This window comes from Tetrao urogallus, assembly GCF_951394365.1.
Source record: "Tetrao urogallus genome assembly, chromosome: 6".
Classification (NCBI taxonomy): Eukaryota; Metazoa; Chordata; class Aves; order Galliformes; family Phasianidae; genus Tetrao; species Tetrao urogallus.
Genome location: NC_136819.1, coordinates 49,802,773 through 49,827,401, shown reverse-complemented (window position 1 = coordinate 49,827,401; position 24,629 = coordinate 49,802,773). Strand labels below are relative to the sequence as shown.

The following is a 24,629-nucleotide window of genomic DNA, read 5'->3' as shown; positions in this document are numbered from 1 at the left end:
GCGCGCTGAGGGAACGGTTCGGCGGGGCTCGGGGACCCGCAGGCGAGCGCAGGATGAACAGTAAGAGGCTGCGGGGGAGGGCGGGAGGCTCCTCGCGAATCGCAGCGCGGGCTCGGGCGTCTCTGAGGCGGCACCGCCGGCACCCTCTGCTAAGGGGCCGGGGCGGCGGCGGTGCTTTGAGGCCCCGGAGGCCGCAGCCCCGAGGTTTCCTCGTCTTGCTGCTGGATAATGCTGTTCTCCTGCACGCCCAGCCTGCTAACGAACGTTTCTGCAGAGCAGCGGCCTGCCCGCCTCCCAGTCTCTCCAATTGCCTTTGCAAAAATCACGAGTTCCCTCTTTCTTACCACGATCTGCAAGCCGTGCCTTCCATTGCTTGGCATCGGTCTTCCTATATGCCATGTCACGCCCCACGCTCTCAGCAGGTCACTGAGTGCCTTAAGTGTCACAGCCTGCTGACCGCGCCCCGAGGGCAAGCTTTCCATTGCTGTCTTCGTTTCTGCCTTCTCACATGCCTTAACACTACACCTAAACACCATGGCTTTTTCTTCCTCAGCTTCATTTCAACAGAATATGTGCCTTAGGTGTTATACCACCCTATTGACTGCTGTAGTGCTGTCTTTTCTGTCACTTCACAATGGATTCTTCAGTTCCAAGTTGAAGGTGATTTTCTGTGCTCTCTAGATACAGAGACATGGGCCCAGACTTTGCATTCTATTACTCACACAACTTTCATTGCTCTTACTTTCTGGCTCCTGTAGCTTTTTGTACACCAGAATGCCTTTCTAGTGAAGGATTGCTTCTCTGCCATTCTCATGGCCACAGCTCTGGTGTTAGACTAGTTCAAGTTGCCATAACTTATTCTTGTAAATAAGTCGTGTATCCTAGTCCTTATTTTGTTGACTTGTATGGAATTTTATTCCATTTTCCTAATCCTTGTCTGCCTTCTCTAATCATTTGAAGCCTCTTAGACTCTACACATGCTGAAATAGCCAGGAAAGAAAGGTTAGTTAGCATCTGCATTGCTACAGATGCCACAAAAAAAAAAAAAAAAAAAAAAAAAAAAGGAATTGGGGATTAGGTCTTCTGCATTTCTTGATGTTATATCAGTAAGAGAAACACTGTTTACTTAATTTAATCCTTAATCCTCAAAGTAGTCAGTCTTAAAACACTCAGGAAATTTTAAAATCTTGTCTCTCTTCACCACAAGTTCAGCTAAACTCACTGGTAGTTTTGTTTTGCAGCTGTATTAAACATCATAGCTTAACACTGAAATGTTTCAACCTGGTTATTCTATTTCAGTGTTTGCTTGAAGTTACTATAATTTACTGCTTAATGGTGTCTGTCGTTAGAGGCAGTGAAACTGCTGCTGATAAGTTCTTTGCCATACCATGCAAAGCATTATTAGGAATATCTATAATCACATACAAGAAAGAGTTGACTTACCCAACTGGTGATGAAGATCTCTGGCTATAGACCACTTCTTAACAGACAGCCCTCACCCAGGAGACATTCCTCCTTCCAAGGAAAGCCCTTAAATGAGCCCAGGGAGGTGTGGACCCTGGGTCCACCTCTTCCAGTCACATGGAAAGCACAGATGAATCTCTTGCACCTGTGCTTCCTGGGCCAGCCACCCCCTTCACCAGGTGCCCAATCATCATTTTGGGCTGTGACATAACAGTTCCCCTATAGACTAGTTGCCATCTAGTCACTTTTGAGGAATCGGTTATGTGGAAGTGAATGTTTAAGGATCTTCATAAATCTTGGCTTGTGGACTTCAAAATTGGTATTAAATTGTTGGGATGCTGCAAGTCTAATTTGTTTTCCTTCTCAATCTGTAAAATCACGCTATTATAATGTCTGAGTTCCTCTCAGTTTCTCATTAAACAATAACTTGTTGTATGATCACTCTCCCATTTCCTCCCTAGGAGAAAGGCTCTCCCATTTTCAGTGACTTGCTTTGTTAAGAGTTTACCTGCTAATTTTATGCATCAACAAAAAAACAACATTTTGACTAATGCAATTTTCATTTCTGATTCTCAACTGTCATTCTTGTCACTGGTGGAGAGGATGGCTCTCCAGTCTTTTCCTCAGGTGTTTGTTATTTGCACGTGATCTTTTTTTGCATGCCTTGCAGCATTTTATTGTAAAAATAAGTAGACCTGTGGTGGTTTCAACCTAATGGGCAGATAATTGCTTCAATTGCTTTCTCACTCCTGTCCTCAAAGGAAGAGAGAAAAGGTGATGGAAAAGTGCTCAAGGGTTAAGATAAGGACTGAGTATTAATCACAAATTGCTATCGTGGGCAAAACACTCTCAGCATAGGGAAATGAATGCAGTTTGTTGCCCATTGCTAACAGACCAGAGCAATGAGAACCAGAACCAAAACTACCTTCCTCCCGTCCACCCTCTTCTCCCTCCTTCCCTGGAGCAGCACAGGGGAATGCAGGCAGTCCATAACACTCCATCGCTGCTCCACCATAGGCCTCCCCTGGGCTGCAGGGTGCTTCTGCTCCATGCCTGGAGCACCTCCTGCCTCACCTTGGTGGCAGCAGAGCTGCTTCTCTCCCTCCTCTCTCCCGGCTGCAGTTCCTCAGCTGGTTTTCCTTCTCTTAAATCTGCTCCTCCAGAGGTGCACCCAGCATCGCTCATGGCTCGGTTGGTCAACACATAACTCAACTTTTATGGCTACTTGGGTATTTTTTTGCCACGGAAATTGGCTCTGCTGCTGTATGAGCATGTAGCACAGCCACTGTGTTTGTGTCTTAGTGGAGATCAGTTGCTAGCAAAAACTGTATTGATAAACCTTCTTTAGAAATGTTGGATTTAACTACTTTGATTTTATGACTCCTGTTTTATATTTAGCTATTTAGATGGGAAATTAAAACTTAAGGAGGGCATGTGCTTCTTGCTTGTGGTCCTCAGAGCTCACGAAAGATTAGAAATCACCCTGCTTGAAGCACTGCCTGCCCAGTTTCTGCTAACAGCCACACATGCTAAACCCCATGGTCTCACCCATACTTTGGAGTCTCTGCTATTGTCTCCTTTACCCATAATGGTTTTCAAATTCTATTTCTGCTTCTAGTAATTGTTCCATATATAATTGTGTAGAGAGCACTAGACTGTGTGATTGGTTTTAAATTGCTCTGTTTTCTCTCTTTTTCTAATTAGAAGGCCTAATTTGTGAGTTTAAGGGGAAAAGGGGAGGAAACAATGTAGGAAATGAAAAGACTGTTTGAATTTATGGAGAGGACTGGGTTTTAAAGAAAATCTGGGCAAAGAAATATATATATTTTTTACACTGGAACAGCATGAAGCGTGATAATCAGAAAACCTCAGCAGCAGATGACAAAAACAAGACAAGCAAATGACAGTTCTCCCAGAAGCTTCTTTGGAGAAAGGGGGGGTTGCGTGGGGACAGTTTCTGCTAATTAAAATGTAAGCACTTGCATCACAAGGTAAGAAGACTTTTAACAAGTGCGAAGCTTGGGGAGGAGAAAAGAGGTGAAGGCAACACAAACTGATTGCTAGTTGGAAAACATCATTAGAATGTCTCTGCCTAAGTGACTTTTTCTCTGCAAAATTCCTTGGCAGGCTTTCTCTGCTGTGAGGCTGTGTTTATACTTGTAAATTAAACATATCTGGAAATCTTCTTGGCCACAAAGAGCAACTGGCATGAAATGACCCACATCTACACTAGTAAATTCCCTTCTCCTCCAATCCAAGCAGTAGGACAGAATCTGATCGAGGAGTGGCCTTAGAAGGAGTGCTCCCATCAGGTTAGGAAGGCTTCTGGGAGGGCAGTGTCGCAGAGCACATCCTGGCTCCGTGCTGTCATGGCAGCTTATGCAGACAGCTGCACTTCCTTGGAGTTACTGCTCTGCTGCTCGACTCCCCAGAGGGGCTCAACAGGGTAGAGGAGGTCTCCTGCTCTGCCTCCCTGGGTTTGGATCTAGCTCAAAAGCAAGAGCAGCGTAGAGCTTAGCAGAGTTGGGTTTTGTCCAGGTAAAATAAGTGGAAGAAGTATCAAGGGTAGAATCTGTGGGTGCTATAAATAAAGGGAAACAGGAGGACAAGGTGGGTGAAGAGAACCAGTCAGTGGGATTGAGAACAGTTGATTAGAATGCTGGAGGAGAATAAAGGAGGAAAGAAATGTCAGTTCTGAAGGAGATCAGAAGACTGAGAATATTTAAATAAAGCCTTATTCTTGGCCTACTTGGATACTCTTGACTGAAGACGATAGGGGAATAAAGCTTTAAAACCAGTAATTACTTTTCTTTAAAAAAGAAAAAAATGAAACAATGCCAAGATACCCTTTCAAGAAAATGATACATTTCTGAAAGACACAAAGCATAAATGCATTCCTCAGTTGCTAATGCACTGTAACAGAAAGAAAGGATAAGAAGTGCCACGTGGAGAGCATCGTGTCTCTGAGCGAGGAGGCACGGTTACTCCTGAACCTTGTTAGTGTATTTCAGGAACACAAGTTCATGTAATATGAGCAGCAAAATGTTGTTTTCTGTTATTCCTTATATTTCCTCTCAAAGAAGTTTTTTTCTGTGCTAACAGAAAAAAAAACAAACAAACAAGCTTTTATTAAAAAAAGATTCCAGTAGTCAGAATTTAGCAAATTACTCTGGATCGCTATGCAGTCGTTGTAACAATTTCTACTGTAAAGTGAAACAATGTGTTTTTGTTTTTAGAATATCAACCAGTTTGTAAGATAGGAGAGGGAACGTTTTCTGATGTCCTGAAGATGTTGAGTCTTAGAGATGGAAAGTACTATGCATGTAAATGCATGAAACAACATTTTAAAAGGTATGCGTAACTAATTCTACTCCTGCAGGGTATCTTACTGAAATCTAGTGGGGAAATGAAAAATAAGGATTAAGTGAAGGTTTTTGAATACTTGTGTAGTAAAAAGGTTTGCATGCAGTGTAGGAAGAGATCTCTGCTGCTTATTATGAAGGGCCTTCCTATTTGGTAGTGGGGTTATTACCTTGAGTACTTGAACTGTTGTCCTCTACTATAGCAAATGCTGCCTGACCACTGCTGGATGGAAAGTTAAACAGGAAAAGTAGGGGCCGCGTGGAAGCAGAGACATTCACTTGACATTCTGCTTCAAATATATATGCACCCAACTCTGCTTTTGTGGGTCACTGACCTTATTCTCATTTAACTCTCTTAACTTCCTGCTGCTCGCAGTGGGAGTGACACGTTGGTACAGAAGACGTAAATTAGGACATTTTGCTCTGAAGTGAAACTTCACTAATGTCAGCGGTTTACTGTCTCAGAACTTTAGAGAAGGAAAAGTGGAAGTGTGAAAAAATTACTGTAAGCTCAACCAAACACAAAAGAACCCAAATATCTTCAATTAATGATGTGACTTCTGATTCTCTGCCGCGTTAGACAACTGTTGGGTCATTTATGCATTACCTACTACTGACCAGACTTGTCCAGTTTGTGATCAAAAGAGTACTGAAACTACCTGCTCAGCTACATCAAGATCAGGAGGTATGCAGTTCGGTGGTAGGGAATAACAAGCCAACTTGTGTTCTCACGTAGTACGGTTTTAATGTTGTTTAGGCCTTTAACCCTCTGGTGAATTGGCTGACAAATTCTCTTGGTAAACTCTTCGAGGAACAGACAAGTGTTCTAAATAGAACAAGCCCACTCAAAGCATTTCTCCTGGTTTCAAATTGGAAAATCATGACTTGGTGTTTAGCTTTAAAGTCATGAAAAAGCTTATGTCTCCTCTTCTGATCCATTTAACAGTGTACAAAGCTCTTTGTTTCCTCCTCCCTCCTCAGAGGTTCTATAGCATTTAGTTTTGTTGTTTATTATAGTCTAGGGGGGCAACAAAATAATTAATCAACAGCTGAATAGCATATATTTTTCATGTAATTGCTTAACGTTCAAACTGAATTTTAAATGTTAAATTTGGCAAGGCTAGACTGTCACTTCCAGCAGCATGCTGAGCAATAATTGGTATGATTTAATGTTTAACGCCAGCTTAGAACGAACTGCATCATATTACGTGTCACAGCATTCCTGCCAGCTATGTCCATGGCACAGCAGCTGGTGTCTAGAGCACAGTACATGACTGATCATGTTAAGGTAAGTCCAGCTGCTCTGGACTGCAAGAAGGAATGGAGCCAATAATCTGCTGATTATTGATTTGTTCCGTAAAGAAACAAAGGAGGCAAACAATTTATCTGATGCTGCCCTTGTAAGTTCAGTTTCAGAACTAGTGTGAAGTGAGTTTTGACAGTCGTGGCAGGGGAGGACAATTGTAATCTGGTCTCTGATTGCAAGTCAGTTTTCTTTTTCTTTTTAATTCAACTTTAGTATTGAACAAGTGAATAATCTGAGTGAAATACAAGCCCTGAGGAGGTTGAGTCCACATCCTAATATCCTTACGTTACATGAAGTTGTTTTGTAAGTATGGTTCATTCATTTCTTCCTTATTTTGTTCAAGCAACATGCGGTAACTTCTGGATCTAGAGGCAACCTGTAGGAGCTCAGCCAGCCTTTCCTTCCAGCAGAAAGAAAAAACAGCAGATCTGTCAAATTCTGAAGTTATTGTGGTTTTTTATTAAAGGAGAGCTCGCTGTCTTTTGCAGCAATCTGAAAAACACTTCAACATCCGTATTAAGATGACAGGCTAGGTGTATTTCTAGCATACCTAAACTTCATGTTGTAACATAGAATACTTGCTGATGATTTGAACCCTTGTCCCAAACCCACTGAGTTACTTTAACTACACAACACCGAGTCTGCTGGAGACTCTTGGTTTGGCAAGCTCAGAGCTTCTTTGCTGAAATATGCCCTGATACTTCAAGGATCTTGGTTTGGCCTGGCGGTTTGAAGTCGGGATCCAGAGAAGCTATTTGGCAGCATCATTTTGTAGGTAGGTTTACAGATAGTGCTTTGCAAATAGTACATGAGAAGCTGGTAGTCATGTCAGCAGCTCTCTGGAATTCTCAGCTTCAGCTGCTGTGATGTTAATACAGTGTCATCCAGATGGCCAACCAGCTCACCTAGCTCTTTCTCAGTCTGTCTGTGAACTGGATTGCTGATTGTACGCTCTCTCAGTAGTTGTCAGGGTTAACAGCATTGCAGAGGGGTGTGCTTTAATGCAATTATTTTCTTAGAAAAACGGAAGGCCAAGAGACATCTGCCTCTACAGGGCAGTGAAATGGAAAATAAAGTATTAGATAGAGTATCATCTACCTAAACTGCTGTGAGCAGAGATTGCAGTCAGATGCTTATTTCCACTCAACGCGCTACTGATGACCAAGCTAGAAAGTATTTTCATGTATGGCATAATGTGTTTTCTACCTTGTTGTAAGGTTGTATCACTTCAATTTACTGGAAATTTCTTGATACTGAACAGTGTTGTGTAGCTCAAAAAAAGCATTCCAACACCTTTGCAGAGTAAGTCAATTAAATTCTGCAGAAGACACTCTGGATAGTGCGAACTATAAGTATGAGAAGTCAGAGCCTAAGTTGGAAAGCATGAAAGCATCAGTTGAAAGTGTCCATTTTAGTACTAGTTAAATTATTTTTTCTCTACACTGTATAGAAATCAACATGTACATTTTATTTCTAGTTTAAAGTCTCCTAATTTGTTTCTTCAGTGATAAAAAAGCTGGCTGCCTTTCACTGATATGTGAACTTATGGATATGAATATTTATGAGCTGATAAAAGGTATGTGGCATATGCTTAAGCAGACAAACTCTCCTTGTGTAGACTACAAAGTGGAATTAATTATATTCTCTTCACTCTTCCACGTTCTGAATTTTGTAGTGAAATTTTGTGCTGTGCTGATTTACTCTCTTTCATCTACCCAGTTGTTTAAAGCATGGATGCATGCCGAAGGTTTCTAAAGAGTCAGGTCAGTGCCCCTCTATTTCTGCAGTCAAACTTTACACGACAACTTGGAAACGACCTTGACTACAAAAAAAGTGGCTTTATATAACAAAAAATGCAACCTGAACAGGCTCTTGTTAGGTCAGGACTGCAATGAAACAACTTGAAAATGATTGCGGTTTGTTTTAAACACCGCGCAGTAACGCTTCTCCACTTTTCAGTGAACATTTTTCACTGGAAACACCCATTGTGAAGAATTCTGAAAGTGGCTGTGAAAGCAGGTGGGATGCCACAGGGCTTAAGGAAGCATTCCTACAGAAGGAACAAAAGCTGATTTAAGAAAGGATCTGTAGACACCAAAGGAGTTGGTTACAATAACCGAGTGACACTTACTTACAATTTCAGTAGTCAAAGAGGATTTTTTGGTGGAGTTATTTAAAATTTTATTGTCTTTACGGCTGGGTGATTCATTTAAGTAACTCAACACGTGTGTTCTGGTTTTAGCGTTTGGTTAATTAGTTGGTTTTTTTGTTTTTAATTTTAAAACTCAGTGTGTGGGGGTATCAGTGACAACCAGCCTTGCCTTTGCTTCCATCAGAACACTTTGGTCATTTAAAATGTAAATAAGTAAAAAACTTAAAAAAACGTAAAAAGTAAAAAGTAAATAAGGCTCAGAGAGAGGTGAGGAAGATATTCAGAGTAGTAAAGTAAAGACTTGCTCTCATGCTGTATCTGTGACACTGAGTGTTCAGATCGCTACAGATCTGAGATTAAAATAGAGTTGTTTGACTCCACTGATCAAAGAAACAAACATGAATAATTGCTGGTTTTATTAAGGCTTTTTTTCTTTTTTTTCCATGATGAATTTTTGAAGTTAAGTCAGATGAGTAGCTGAGTGCAGGAAGGAGCCCTCACTGATATGAAGTTAGTTCAGCACATTAACAACACCCTTCCTTTTTCCCTCTCTAGGAACTATACTACAATTGTGGAAAAAGTGAATGTATGGATTTGCTCTTTAAATGCCTTTATTTTTTTCTTTACCCCAGAGCACTTGCTTTCTGTGTGTGTGTCTGTATTTTTTAATGTGAAAAACCTGCTATATTAGGCATTGAACACAGATGGAAATTATTTTAGTGGTTTCAATGTGTTCTGGTTTTAGTGTTTGGTTAATTAGTTGGTTTTTGTTTTTAATTTTAAACCAGCAAGATCGTTTTCCAGGTAGGTTTTCTTTGTTTGTTTGCTTCAGAAAATAACTTTGGTGTTTCACAGTAGGCATCACTGGTTTCCTATGGAGCAGAAGTTGAGCCTACCATTTCGTTCCCTCTGTTACACTGACAGATTCCTGTTAGTTCAGTTAAGGCTGTTTGTGTATACATGAAGCCATCGTTCTCTTGCTCTCAGTGTGTGGGGGTATCAGTGACAACCAGCCTTGCCTTTGCTTCAGTCAGAACATTTTGGTCATTTAAAATGAGGAAGTAAATAAGGCTCAGAGAGAGGTGAGGAAGATGCCCCGAAGAAAAATGACTGCAGCTTCCTAATGCTGCCTTCTTATGGCTTGCTTCGTAATGGCTTCCCAGTAAGCTTTCTGCAGTATAAATCTGAAAGTAGAAGAGCATCTGCTCCAGATTTTAGTAGTGACCTGTGAAGAGGAAGACAACTGAGCACGACTTCTTTTCATGAAGGTTTGGTTTCTTAAATACTACCAGTGATCAGAGTTGGTTTGAACGGCCAAATCTTTTAACATCTTTTCTACTGAAAACAGCAAAAATCCTGATGTTGAAACACCCTCTCTTTCCACTGGGGTAAGAATGTGACATTCCTGATGTGAGTGTGCTCAGTTTCCAGCGCCCCGTGAGCTGATCCCGCTCGGTGCATTATGGAGGCAGACTGGAGTCCCCACCTCCTGCCCCACCTGTTACCCACGCTGATGGCAGAGGGCACAGGCCTACCTGCTGTGGTTTGCAAAAATCTGATCACTTCTGCCACTGCTGACAACACTGCAGCATTATATAAAGGTATTACAGTGAGATTAAAAGGCCTTTGGAGCCTATAAAAGAAAAAGGCCCAGTAGTTACTATAGGGCTCTGTAAAGTAGATGCATTTTATAACTGTCATTATGGTGCAACAGCAAGCAGCTATCTGGGTTAACCTGTAATTTGCAAGTCAATAGTGAATCACAGACATTTAAACATCACGCTAATTTGAGGTGATGGATAGGAATCATGAACCTGAAGGCCTGTAACTTTTTTTTAGAAAGGAAATCAGACTTTTAGAAGTGAAATACTGGAGTTCTGTCAGAATTTGGAGATGCAGATAATGGAAGAAAAACAGGCAGTAAAAGTTAAGGCTGTTTACAGACTAGAACTGACAGTTATGTTAGCCCAACTACTCTGGTTCTCACTGAAATTTAAATTATGCCTGAATTTGAGTGGAAAATGGATTACAAAGCTAGCTCTAAACGACAGAAATAACATAACTGGAAATGTAATGTCAGTGCATTATTGGAAGCTGAAGAGTATTTCCTGGTATTCTCTTGTTTGCTAAAAATGACCTGGACAACTTGAAATTTAATTCTAGGACGGAGAAAGCCATTATCTGAGAAAAAAATAAAGAACTACATGTACCAGTTATGCAAATCTCTTGATCACATACATAGGTAAGAGACCAGGCACAGCAACACCTTTGCGGTAAATGCATCATTCACTGATTTTGGGGTCATTGCTAAGTAGATCCACACAAATATCTGAGGCAGCAGACTGCTGCAGGGTGAAAAAAGGACACTGCCCAGGTGCAAGCTGGTGCCAGTGCTTTGCCAGCACCTGAGGGGAGCTGCAGGAAGCCCTTCTGGGAGCGTGGGGGCCCTTCCCATCCTTTTGTAACCACGAGAGCAGAAGTAGAAAGCTTGACCTCCCCTTCCTCCACTTACCCTTTCCCCATTCCCATACCTGCAGCTCTTGTCCCACTGTGGTGGTAGAATTAATGTTTTACTCTGCTGATGGAAGTGTTAGTTAGTTTATGGTTGATTTGCTTGGTTGGTTTTTGTTTGTTTTACAAATAAGTGGAAGCACCGATAGTATTTATCTTTGCACTGAACTCTTCTCTCTGATGTGTTCATATTGGTACAGAAATGGGATATTTCACAGAGATGTGAAACCAGAAAACATATTAATAAAGGTAATGCATTTTGTGTGGAGAATATTTAACTGAAAATGAAACGTATTGGTGTATTTTTGTTTATGCTGAGAAAGTAATACTTCCTTAGGAATAGAAGCACAGTTTTTATTTTATATATATATAATGTTGTTATATATTATATAAGTAATTATATACTTACATAAGTAACTATATATGATCTTATTATAATATTTGTATTATATATAAAAATATATAAACATTATATAATTCATATTAATTACATAAAAAGTTGCCTCTGATGCTTCATCCTAATCTAGAAGAATGAAGGAACAAGCACAAACCTGAGGCAGATCAGCTGTGTTAGAGCCTCCTGTGTCCGTGCCCATGTGTCAAAGCCCTGAGGCCAGGCTGGATGGGGCTTTGAGCAGCCTGCTCTAAGGGAAGGTACCCCTGCCCGTAGCAGGGAGGTTGGAACTGGATGATCTTAAAAGTCCCTTCCAGCCCAAACCATTCTGTGATTCTATGACAATTCTCTGCCAATCTACAAAATGATCCTTAATCGTGTATATTTTCCTCTGTGTTTATTTAGAGACGAGCAGTGGGGTTCAGTTCTGCATCTTTCTTTCTAGGTTTAATCTCTAAGTGGAAGCTACTCCTAAGGAAGAGAGCAGAAGATAGTAGCTTTCAGATGATTTCTCCATTGAAATCTATTCTCTCACCAGTTCCAGAATGTTGTTTTGCTAATGTCTGAAAAACAAGGATTTTATAATCCAGTTGATGAAACTTTATTTTCTGGAGATATATTTTTTTCTTTTCTATATCATAGAAGCATACAGGAGAGAACTGTTGCAAAAGGAAGCTGAAACCATCCATTACATCACTGCTAAACGCAAGAAGTCAAAGAAAATCACTTAATCCAGATGTCCTATTTAGCAGGCTTCCTTTCAGTAATTGTCCATATGCTTTTCAATTAACTCTTAGCTCTGCCTTTTAATGAGGTAGAAAAGCAGTTCTTCATATTGTGGGACACAGATCTCTTCAACTCTTGGAGCTGTGTGCTATTTAAATGCAGTTTTACTGCTACAACACTCCCCTTGGGCTTTCTGATATTTTATTCTTTAAGTAATCTGTGATTTCTTTTATAGCGACTACTTTCAAATGTGTCAGGAAAATCCTTGCCTGAATATTTCCGTGTTTCTAAATTCAAGATACTTTATTTTTGCAGCAGAATACCCTGAAGTTAGCAGATTTTGGATCTTGTAGGACGATATATTCTAAGCAGCCATACACAGAATATATCTCCACACGCTGGTACCGAGCACCTGAATGCTTGCTTACAAATGGCTACTATAGCTACAAAATGGATGTATGGAGTGCTGGCTGTGTTTTCTATGAAATCACAAGGTACCGTGTTCAGTGGAGGGTTTTGCTTATTGATATCAGGAAAATCAAAGGTAAATAACTGAAATAAGGAGCACGTGGTAAAGATAATCTGGTCTTTGTTTCCACCATTTCGTGGAACTTTACTGCATGATCAGTCTGCAGGGCTGATGAGGCAGCAATCATCCCTTGTCTGGTACTCCGTTCACCTTATTGTGCCATTAGTAAAGCAGCAAGCTGTTTGGGAAAACATCATACCCATTACAAAATAGTTACAAGGAGAATAACGTTGTTGAACAGTCCCCTGCTCCCAGGCCTCTGTCTTCATATTTGAATTTCACAGGACTGTACTTTATCTGCCGTGTCTCTGAAGTACGGCTCAAGTCCTGGCATGGGTATCACTAGTTATCCTCAGCCTTTGTTCATACACTTGATGGCAGATTTTCCCCTTTTTTCATGACTTCCGTGAGCACAGAAGATCAGTGAAGGCGCTCCCTTGCACAACTAGTTGGTGTAGGAAGGGTCGTTCAAGACCCTTGAGCCATGCCCGAACCTTCTGTCCTGGGATGTCTTCAAGTTGGGTTGCAGTGAAGGAGGTGTTCAGAAAACAATGGATTACAGTCCTATAGGATCATCAAAGATGATAAAAGCATAACTCAGTGAAATTGTCCTTGGTCTTCAGAAAACAAAAAACTAACAACCACCATGACTATTTCTCCAGTATCTCTGTGCCATAGCAACAACAGCAGTTCTCTATTCTCCTCCCACACTGCTGCAACCAGGAGTGGTAACATTTGCTTTTCTCCTTCCTCCTCCTCCACATGGCAGGCGCAGCTGCTGCCATCACATTAAATGACAGCTCCTGTGCTTTGGCTGCTAACTTGCAGAAACAGTCCTCATTCGCTCAGAAAACTGTTAACTGAAAAATTCCAAATGCGGTGGTTCTCTTGCAAAGTAAATTGGGAACAAATGTTTTAAAAATGCCGTGTTTTCCCATTCCAGTTTGAATTGGTGTGCTTTGAAGTTTTGCAAGAAAATTACACACTACAAATGAGACATTTCCTCCTAATTTTAGCTTAATGTAACAAATTTCAGTCTTTGCAACCACTGCATATTTCCAGAGTCCCAATAGATGTGTTCAGAAAGAAATGAGGAATGTTCCTTGGAAATAAGTGAATTTTCAAAAGTACAGCTTTGCCAAGCTGAAGGAAGTTATGGACAGGTTTGTTTCTTCTTAAGAGGATCTTGCAGTTTTTGCTGTTGAACATTTGCCAAAGTCTACACTTGAGACCACATTTTTGGAAGAATCTTTGAATTGTACTCAGTCACATTTGTCTTTCAAGTCTTCTCCCTTTCTCTACTCCTCATAAACCTGCGGTCCTGGATTGCTGAGGATTCCTTCCCTTTGTGCACTTGTCATTCCTTCAGTTGTAGGTTACACTTCGAGATGGTGCATTTTTGACATTTTTGTTATTCACACAAAAGCCACTCCCACTCCTGCTTGAATTGTGAGATACTGCTGTGCAACGGGAATCAAATCTCTTTTTCTCCTTCCTCTCAAAGCCTTACAAAGACATTCAGAGAGGTGAGCAGACAGCTGTTGGATTGAATTTACCAACAGTTAATAGAAGTTTTTCCCTTCTACAAAGGGGGCTGAATGTTTTGCTTTCAAGAACCAAGTGGTGCTAAGGAGGAAGCATTTCTTAAAATTATGTGCCAAATGAAATGTTCTGCCTGCATGGAAGAAGGGAACATATGCAAGAATTGAATTTTAGTGGACCTAACTTGTTGAGTCAGATTGCTCTATTGATAACAACGTTTTCAAGGACTATTTGCAAGTTTTATATTAACTGAGGATAAGGCTCAGGAATGTAGTTCAAATTACCATCTCTCCAGTGCTGCTGCTTGAAAAGAACCTGTGTGTAGGAATGGAATGTTTCTTATAAATATGTATTTCTTTGTGCATAAAACACTCTGTTTTATGGGATCTGCAACTATGCTAGAAGAAAACAAAATCCTATATGCATTACCTTTCACAAAGAGGGATGTTGTCCTTACGTATTTCACCCCAACCCTGTGAGGAAAGGACAACTATAGATTTCTGTTTAATAACGCAAACTTCCTTTTCAATTAAAAAATGCAGCTGTAGTAATGTGCTGCTCACATATTGTCCTGTAATTGTTGGCTGGTATTAAAACTGTTCACAAATAAATAATCCTAAAGTTTATCTTTCTCTTAAATGGAGGAGAAAACCAACAACAATCGGTGACAGTGGTGTCACTTAAACTAGTTTAACTAACTGTGGTGTAATGCTACTACCACCTCTTGCTTTGCAGTTTTCAGCCTCTCTTTCCTGGATCTAATGATCTAGACCAAATTTCAAAAATCCATGATGTGATAGGCACTCCTGCCAACAGAACTCTCAACAAGTTCAAGCAGTAAGTATGCATTCTCGTAGTTACTAATCTCAGTGGTTAAATATCCAAAATACAACTGTACAGCTGGGATGTTTCTGGGCAGAGAAGCGCCACCAAATTCTACTTGTGTTGTGACAGCTGCTGACCAAAGAGCGTTGTCTTCTTTCTACCCCTCTTCCCCAGAGACCGTCACACATTTGTGATCCTTGTAGGCACAGCAGAAGAAATCTGAGCTTAGAACAATCTTATTTGGCCTTTTTTCCCCCCATACTTGCTTAAGGCCAATGACATGACTTGTTAGGAAAGAAGATGTTTTGTCCAATATTACTTATTTTCCCCTAACAATTGATTTCCTAACTCTGATTTTTTTTTTTTTCAAGTGTAAGTTGCAATTTTGCTGCGAATATTTATGAGTAACTGTTCTCAACTTGCTTAACACAGGTCAACAAGTTTGAATTTTCATTTCCCTTTTAAAAAAGGAAAAGGGATACCTCCTCCAGTGCACAATTTATCTGCTAGAGGATTAACTCTCCTGTACGCAATGATAACATACGATCCTGATGAGAGAATTGCTGCCCATCAAGCATTGCAGCATCCTTATTTTCAGGAGCTCTGGCAAGTGACTTCAATTCATTTCAATCTTGAACACTAAGATCAAGAAGTGGAAGAACACTGTGTGCTTATTATTTCAAGTGGATTGAAGTGAACTTTGCTTATGGTGCTGATACTTAACTTTTGCAATACAATGAAATATCAGTCAACATAAGTCTTTGCACTAAGTCTGAACTTCACTTAAAGCATAACTGACATTTTCCCTCTTTTTTTCTTCTTTTTGCCCCAACCTTTTTAGGGCAGCTGATACACAAACGTTGGCCACACGCAAAAAAGTAAGATTACTAGAAAATACAGTAGGGCAAGTGCCTCTGCATTTGTGGCAAATTTCAAAGGGAAGTCAAGGAGAGGTAATATTTACATGGAAGCATTGACAGTCCATTTCGAGAAAGTAATTTGTGAGACTGAGCTTGTTAGCTAGAAACAAATGTTTTAGTTAAGCTGATTACTTGGTTTTACTCAGTCTGCCCCAAACCAATCTTCATTGGGTCTGGAGCAGAACCCCATCCCCCCAAACCCTGCAACAAATGAGTTAGCATTTAAAAGCTGTGACACAGCATAATGCCTTTGACAGAGAGTTTTCATGGGTGCTGCTATTTAGGAAGTCAATGCCTCATTTTTCAAATTATGTTCTTCATTTTTTCCAATTTACCCCTGAGTTTAAAACGTTTTTCAGATACATTTTCTGTTCTCTGCTCAAACTTTATTTTTGCCTTTCAAGGCCTTCAGTCTGCATACGTTTTTTTGGTTGTCTTCTTTTTTAACAGTGTTATTCCATGTTCAGCTGATATCCAGACAAATCTTGAACTTACATTCGACTCAGAAAATCAGCAAATTAAAATTGGATTCAAAATTCTGTCTACTAAAACTCTGTAGTCAAATAACGTGAAAATACCCAACAAAAGTGCTCTTAGAATTCAATGTATCTGAAAAGTGAGACAGAAATTGGTACTGCATGCAAAAACTCTCAAGTGCAGCTTTGTCACAAAAAAAAAAAAAAAAAAAAGCAATCACTATGAAAATATCTGTGCATCCAATATTGAAAGCTTTAGTTCTTCTTCCATAGCATCAGACACGTTTTTCCACCACTTTAGTTCCTGGGTTAATCAATGTGAGCTTTGTGAGAATTTCTGTAAGGAAAAAATTGCCCAAAGCATCTCATGGGGTAGTAATTAAAAAACAAAAATGAACAAACAACAACAAACAAAACAAAACACCAAAATAGTATTTGATTTGTTTTGTTTTCTCTAAGATGTTCTGAGAGAAATTAAACATTATTTCTCTGTCCTAAAAGCATTCTCTTAGGAAAGCCCAGGATAAAGCAAAATGTCAGCATGGATTTCCTTGTGGAGAGCTACCAATGTTAAGACCTTCTGGAGCTGCTAACTTGCCTTCCCCTCCTACACCTGCTTCGCAGTCAGTTTTTCCTGCAGCTAAGAAAAGTGATGCAACCTCTGTGCTGCAGTCTGTTAGATTTATTGGATCCAATATGGAGGTACAGATTCTCACTTGCTCATTAGAGTATAACAAGATAGGTTTTATGGAGCATATTTTAAACTTCTGTTGTTTCTTCAACAGTCTGAGAAACAGAAGACCCTTAAGTCTTCCCTAAAACATTACCACTTACCTGCTATAGAACGAAGAGGAGAAGGTTACTGGCCATTTTAAGGTATTGAGAGTGTGAAGAAAAACAAGAGCATGCAGTGATCACTGTTAGAGATCCAACAAGAACAACAGTGCTTTATTTTGTGTTTTTCTGACAATTGTCAGAAACCTCCCAGAGCTATAAAGGGCTGCTCACCTAATGCTTTGGTGTTCTGCTACCGAAGATGATCGATGTTTAATTAAACACTCTGCTTTGGACTTTCTAAATATATATATTTTTTTCTTTTAGAACCCGACAGAAGAAGGGATTGGTTAAAAATAACGAGAAGATTTGATGAGGTTCAGTATTAGGAATGGAACGTTGTCCACAGAATACAGGGTTTCATATTAGATAATAAATGACTGCTAACTTCTGGAAAGTATTTACTTCCTGTATTCAATGACTTCAACCTCAAGCTTTACCGAGAACTTGCAGATTATACAAACATATGTTTGATTTTGATCAAGTTAGCATAACTGGTCAACATTTTTATATACCCACCAGTTAAAAGGGTAAGCAACTTTTTATCTGATTCAAGAGCAAACCAGCTAAGACTCTGCTCACATACTTGTCTTAGCGGAGGAACTGCAGTCCAACAGTAGAACAGAGAAAAGGGAGACTTAAACAGCAGAATGCAACGGCACAGGTAGGTGCTGTTTCTCTTTTTAGTTGAAAGTCGTACTGAGGAAGGTCATCTTCCTCCTGCTTCTAAGTAGAAAATAATTCCTAACCACGATTATATCAGAAGTGAGTGTGAATACGTGAAGACACGGTGACCAGCTGAGTTATACTGTCCTGCTGCTGATAGTCATCTTTGTTTGTTAGAGGTTCATACTGTTGAAACCAAACAGGTGGAGAGCTTGAGCGGTAATAAGGCAATCCAATATTTGTTTGAATTTCTAGCATTGGTTTATATTTAAAAAAATAATAAATTAAAAGGTGTGATGCTAAGCTTAGGAAACTGAATGAAGGACTGCAGCTCTACAGGCAACAAAGTACAAACAGTAACCTCCAACGTTTTACATTTTCTGCTGTGAGCTTATCCGGTGGTTTGTGCTTTTTTTCCTCAAGAGCAGATGGTGAAAAAAAGTTATCCGACTTTGTATATCACAGCAATTTTCTCTCACATCAGTATTTGAGGCTGTTGGCCTGTTAGAATAAAAAAAAAGCAATTCAGCAGATTGCTTTTGCTATGAAAATTGGGTATTTCATATGAAGCACCACTGTGGAATGTTTTCTTCATTTATTTTAAGCTTTCAGGTGGATCTTGCACATTTGGGCACATACAGCGCTTCATGGACGTTTATTTAATAGCAAGTTCCTTACTATTCTTCTGGAAACCAAATATAGTTCTCTGACTGTTGGACTGGTGGGCAAACTTGAGTTTTCCCACTTGCTTTCTAGTTAAAACACATTCAACTTTAAAATATAAATTGGCAAGCAATCCTTCCAGCTAAAGTTCTGCATTGAGACCATCTCTTTCATTATTTAATTTGCTTTAACCTACAGCTATTTTTTCCTACCATGTTAAGAGCTATGCTTTTTATAGAACTCTACATTATTTCCAGGTAAGTTGTTTTCTTTTTCTTCCTAAAATCAGTTTTCCCATAGTGAAGAAAGGATGGGGGGTGGAAGGCTTCCAGGTGATTGCCCAGTGGTAGAGATACTGCAAAAAAACAGATGCACACACGGACTCCTTCTTTGCTATTCAACTATGATTTGTAGCAGGACGTGCTCTGCAAACAGGTATGTAAGTAGCTGCTGTTATTACCCTGATGTTGGATGCTATGATCCTTATGGTACTGTTGTTGGTTTTTTTTTTCCTACAGTTGGTAAACTACAAAAAGTCCTTTAAAGGCCTTTATTACATCTTTTCCTCAGCTGTTTCACTTTGACTCAAACATTATGAAGCACTAATACAAAGAACTCTCCAGGGAGGTAACTGCATTAGTTTTCAGTGACCAGGTTTATCTGTATTTTAACAGCTAAACCCAATACGTTAATAAAACAGAACTTCTGAACAATAATGCTGCTCAGTTTCAGTATTTTCCCCATTCCTTCTATTTTAGAAAACCCCAAGTATATGAGAGTTGTAAAGTACAGTTCTGTCTTTAAATGATGTAGACAATCCAAATGCCAGTTTATAAATACAGCTGGCACTTCTTTATGTGCCAGCTGCATGACGAGAATAAGAGATGTAGTTACAAGCAGCTATGCAGTTGTTTCTCTCCAGGCTTTCATTCATCTCCTGCCTAAAGGTGCCTAATGGTTACTTGCAATTAAAAGCATTCCAACCCAGCTACGTGGCTGGGAGCAGGACGGGCAGTTGGTTGCTGAATTACGGCCTCATGCACAGCTTGTGCCTACTGTCAGGCACGCTGCACTCTCAGGCTTGTGGCCTCAGCTCTGCTCTGCTGACCCAATGCCCATCTGCAAGACTGGCCAAGAGGCTGCGTGTTTCTGCTCAGCACTGAGAGATGCCAGGGACGCGGGTCATTGCTGGGGCTTGGGATGAAACAGCAGCTCTCTTTTTTTCAATCTTTGCAAGAAATGCCAAAAAACAGTTGAAATGTTCTGTTGCCAGTGACTTAAATTTGTGTTTAGACAAGCAGCATTAAACTGTACAAATGCGTGAGGTGCATTTCCATAACAGTTATCAGTTTAAAACTGTTGAATTGTAAACGAGATGCCTCTAAGAGGGAACAACAAGTTGTCTTCTTCTGCATGCTGACATCATTTTAAGTTTGCCAGGTCAGAAGGTGGCTGTGTCTGCTCCCGCTGGATTATTCACTTCTAAACTCCCAGACAAACAGGCAGCATTACGGGATTACAGAATCCTCACCCCACAAAGCTGTCTGCGAGATTTCCGCTGCCTGATGTGCTTTGAGATCAACCACGAAGAATGAGAACGGACCAAAGTTACTTCATTTTCCTAGTCAAAATTCAACTATATTAAACATGAAGCAATGTTCCAGGTGAGATTTTTTAAAAGGAATTTGTTCTACAAAGTTTATATTATATTTCTGTACCAAACATTTAATTCAACAAAGGATTGATTACATCAAAACGGATCAAATTTGAACAGAAAGTAAACAAAAATGCATATTCAAGATAGTTTAATATGTATTTTCTGAATTAGAAATATCACTTTCTTAAATGACTGAGTTTCTAGTGTAATGATCCATTAATCCCCTCCCCGTCACTGAATTACATTATTTATACATATAATACAGAGCTGATTGCAGTTGGAAACAACAATATTAAAATAAATGTTTAATAGATACAAAGGATCTTCTCTCCACAACATAGTTTTTCTGGTGTTTAGACACCGATTTTAAAGTAATTTTCTATTAGCATTAAACTATTTAAGTGCAAAACAATTCTGTTTTAAAAATCTATGATTGCAGCATCCATCTTCCTGAATAACATTTGAAGCCGGAAAGTAATGACTTTCATGTTCTATGAGTGCATTCCAGGCTGTCCTCTCGCCACCTCTGGTTAAAAAAATCAGTGCAAAATAAACAATGGTGAAGTACTAATTTAACCATTGAACTTACTTCAATTTAAGAAACATACTTTATTTTACACTATATATATTTTTATTTATATATTTATATATATAGATTAAATTACACTGGACTTCAAAAGTATAAAGAAAACCAAAAATGTTACTATATTTTTTACCGCAGCACCAAAGGAAGCTTTTTTTCTCAAATGAAAACTTCCTTGGGTGAGCAGCTAGCAGTATTAGCTGTAATAAGAACTCATTACATTATTCCTTTTCAAATTAACTATGTGATTCACATAATTCCATGTTTACACTCTGCCACATTATAATTTGTGATGCTCTTTGCCTGAAGAACGGCTCCTGGTTCCACTGCCATTACTTCTTGTCCTGTGTTCAGAGATTTGCTAGCAGTAGTGTGGTGGCTATACTACAGTTCCACTTGGAGAATTGGCCTGGTTTTGGGATGACAATAAACCCTGCAAACAAAGCAGTTTACATTAATCCAGCAAGAGAACCTGAGAGTACTTTTATAAAATTATTAGCCTGAAGCTAAGATTAGTACAATTTAGTTTTACCACCACTTGCTTACTGAAGGTATCAGCACCTCCTTCCCCACAAAAGAACCTCAGCCACTATGGTATCAGTCAGCAGCACACAGAAGAGCTTTCAGTACGTCAGGACACGTGTGCGTTTCAGACGCGTGGTGCACAGGATTCCAGCACTGGGTTTCAGTCTGCCTTGCGCCCCAAAGATGGTACACCAAAAAGCGATCGTTTTGGGGGTGTCAACAAACGAATCTGGTTCAGGAGCAGCAAGGTTGACAGCTAACCTGATACAGGAGAACGTTCAGTCTCATATGCTATTGAACATTACAAGCTTTAAACAGAAAACTAGGTTCTCTAACCGAATACTGAGTTATTTATGTCATCGTAAGAAGGACACACTGAGTCAGAGTTCAGTGAAATTTCCCATTACAACTTAAGCTTGTTGTGTTCAGAACTTATTTAATCTGCAGTGCCATTCTAATGAGATGAGACTTTATTTCAAGTGTAATTCTGCTCCTGTGTGGCAGCCCTAGCTCAGCAGGGGCTACCGTTCTGAGTTAAGGCAGCCATACCAGGGGCAAAAGACCCCACTTTCGATGTATGTGTAGTAGTTCCTTTTTATTTATTCACATAAAAGGAACCATACACCAGTTATTTAGGAAAAGCTTAATATCTAATTACAATTTCATTTTCTTGCATTGTCACTATTTACTTAAAACTGCCAGCAGACTCACACAATGGCAGCTAAGCTGGAAGCACACCAGTGACCATCGCTGTGCCACTTGCACTACATGGTGGGCATGATAAATGCACTTTTACGAATTCCTCTCAATAGCTACCAGCTTAGTTTCTTACCTCAAAAATAAAGTTCCTGTGACTCATCAAAGCCGACAGATTTGGGCAGCAGTTAACACACAGTGCAGAATTAGGTCACATCTTTAGAATCTACAGGAGCTCTTTCTTGCTTGGGCTGCAGAACTGAAAAGTCACTACTGATGGAGAAATATCCTGACCACAGACAGGGGTGGAAAGGGGACTGGATGGGCTGGGTTCAACTCAGAGACGCTGCATTTTCAGTAAAAAGAAAAAGTTTCATTATTATTATTTACGGAGTAATGAGAAGGCACACTTTTAAAAGCAAACAAGCTACTCAGGCACTCCTGACAGTTTTTACCAAGAAAGGTTTCAAAGCAAGGAAGATGAAACACAACTCTACAGTTCGTTTACCGAAGCCTTTTTCAGAAGTCAATTATATCCAGCAACAACTGGAACGTCTTTCTTGCAAGATTACATCCACTAAGCAAGTTTCATGTACCCTGGAAAAAGATGTCCAAAAAGTATTATTGTAAATCTTCAATAAGAAGGACAAATGGTTCATATGCAAATATGTGCTTTATAAGCACACAGAAAATAGTGGGGATCTTTCAGGAGGATCAAACTCAAGCAAAGAGAAATAAGCACTATTCTAATACTGCATTTGTAATGCAACCATAATTGAGAAATGAAGAGTCATTTATTTTCCCACAGCTCCTGCAGAAACTGGTAGCAAGTGCTGAAATGCAGTGTGGTGCCTGATTCCCCAGCGACTACAACCAGCTCTGGAACACATAAGTTCCAAGACCAGGCACACAGATTCTCTCAGCCCTGGTTTCATCTTCCACGCTGTGCATATTCCCTGCAACCAAAGCCCACACAGCTGGCACACGAGCAGCCCTTGTTCTAAATTATTTCTGCATCTGTGAGCAGGCAGGGCACAGGGACACCAAACTGCAGAGAACGTTATGATCGATGCTTGTACACATCCTAAAACTTAGCAAGTATCTTCTTCAAACATGACCAAGTTACAGCAATGCAATCGCTATCCCAACATTCACTTCTGTGCCACTGGTCAGTGTTGCGAGTTCCTCTGAACACTTAGTCTTCCAAAATCATCTCAGACCACGGATGTTCATACAAGGAAAGCAAGAAGGTCAGGGCTTCAGGTGTGAAAGTTTCATAGAGGAAGGTAAGAATTTAAGAATTCCAGGTAGGTCCTGAGTAGCAAGAAAGATTCTATGGAGCTCTGCCACAACAAAGCAGCTTTAGGAAGTCTTGTTTAGAAAAGCATGCGACAGCTCCCAAAAGTTTTGGTACAAAAACTACCATGTCAGACTGCGATCTGTAATACAAAGGCTGTGGGACTGCAATATTTCAACTGACATTCTCCAGGAAAAAGGTTGTAACAACCTCAAAAGTTCCCGTGTGGAAACAAAGGATGAAGGGATCAGAGCACAGCGCTTTCTGTGGTGAAACCACCCAGCCTGGGCAGGCGGGTGCTGAAGCATGGAACAAAACCTGCAGCACCTCATTAGAGCAACAGAAACACTGCTGCTTAATAGCTGTGACAGAAAAAGCGAATAATGGAGATGACACAGCTTCAGATCTGCTGCGCCGAAGAGCACATAGCGCACATCAGCTTAGCTTAAGAACAAACAGACCGTACTCAGCATGCAACAGAGACAAATCAAGAGATTGTTCAGAAAAGTTTTGAAAATAAATGCAGTCCTTTATTAGCACTGTTATTCTGTCAGCACGTGATGTTGGCAGGGGGCGAGAAACAGAGCAGTTATGAAACTCAAGTCAGGAATTGGATAGGACCACCTTCATCAGAACCTCAGAGAGAGCCCCAAGGAGGTGCTGCATCATTGCTGTTCCACTGGGCCTCTTTGGCAGAGGGCTGGGTTGTTTTTCTGCCATCAGCAACGTGGGAGCATCACATGTGCAGTCTCAGGGCACGCTGCCACACCACATTGATCCACACATTCTCTGGCTTCCCGAAACACACAGCGCTTTGTGTATTCAGTAAAAACTTTGAAGGCATCAATAGGGTTGCATGGGAATAAAAAGTGTAACAAACGCAATCAAAATGACCATTTCCATCCAAATGCACAATGCTCAGCCCTGTGGTCTGCTCAGAAAGCCCTGCAGAGGCCAGCACTCACGATTCCTGAGATGGCAGGGAGTTGTTTTTAAGATCTGGTTTTTTTCCTCAATTACACGAAACACAAAGTTTCCTAGTAGAAACTCTGTGAATAGTGTGAAAGATCAGGATGAGACAGCTGATGGGAAAAACACATCAGGAAGACACAGCTAATCAGAATAAAAGCTATCAATAGCGACAGAGTTGATATTTTCTTTATGTAAATTAGAACAGCACTAATTGGAGCCAAAGGTGTCACTGATGTAGACAGCAAACTGCACATTTGGACACATGGTCAAGTCACCGTAAAGCTGCTGCCTGTGTGCGAATGCACAGCTCTGGTACTGGATGCTAACAGCAGCGACTAGGGAACTCGCTGGATGGCAGAGCTCTGCACAATTCTGCTTTGCTTGGAAATTGAAAAGTAGGTGAAAAAAGCAGCGAAGCAAACACTCGAGTGCAAATACAACCAATATAGAACTTTCTGGACGCACAGAGGCCAACAGGTCCCACAGTACACGTCACTAATGCAATTAGGCCAGCAACAAACAATAGCAG

At 40.2% G+C, this 24,629-nt stretch overlaps 2 protein-coding genes across 7 annotated transcripts in view; one reads left to right on the top strand and one right to left on the bottom strand.

Moving 5' to 3' along the window:
* Positions 1-53: 53 nt before the first annotated feature.
* Positions 54-17,082, top strand: MOK (MOK protein kinase; the record flags this gene model as incomplete). The annotated part of the gene is given in 12 exon segments (XM_079537481.1): positions 54-297; positions 4,701-4,815; positions 6,346-6,435; positions 7,638-7,708; positions 10,448-10,526; positions 10,996-11,044; positions 12,231-12,409; positions 14,722-14,823; positions 15,244-15,417; positions 15,653-15,764; positions 16,709-16,943; positions 16,946-17,082. Coding segments are annotated over 12 exon segments (1,587 nt in total).
* A 3,907-nt stretch (positions 17,083-20,989) lies between these two features.
* Positions 20,990-24,629, bottom strand: part of WDR20 (WD repeat domain 20) — a gene marked incomplete at both ends in the record, with an annotated part of 42,188 nt that continues 38,548 nt past the window's right edge. For 5 of the 6 annotated variants that reach the window (XM_079537906.1, XM_079537905.1, XM_079537911.1 and 2 more), the window contains one exon: positions 20,990-21,043. In XM_079537906.1, coding sequence (XP_079394032.1) covers positions 20,990-21,043 — 54 coding nt within the window. Of the gene's footprint in view, positions 21,044-22,419; positions 22,429-24,629 lie in introns of those variants that run through there. The other variant, XM_079537908.1, reaches the window with a different exon arrangement.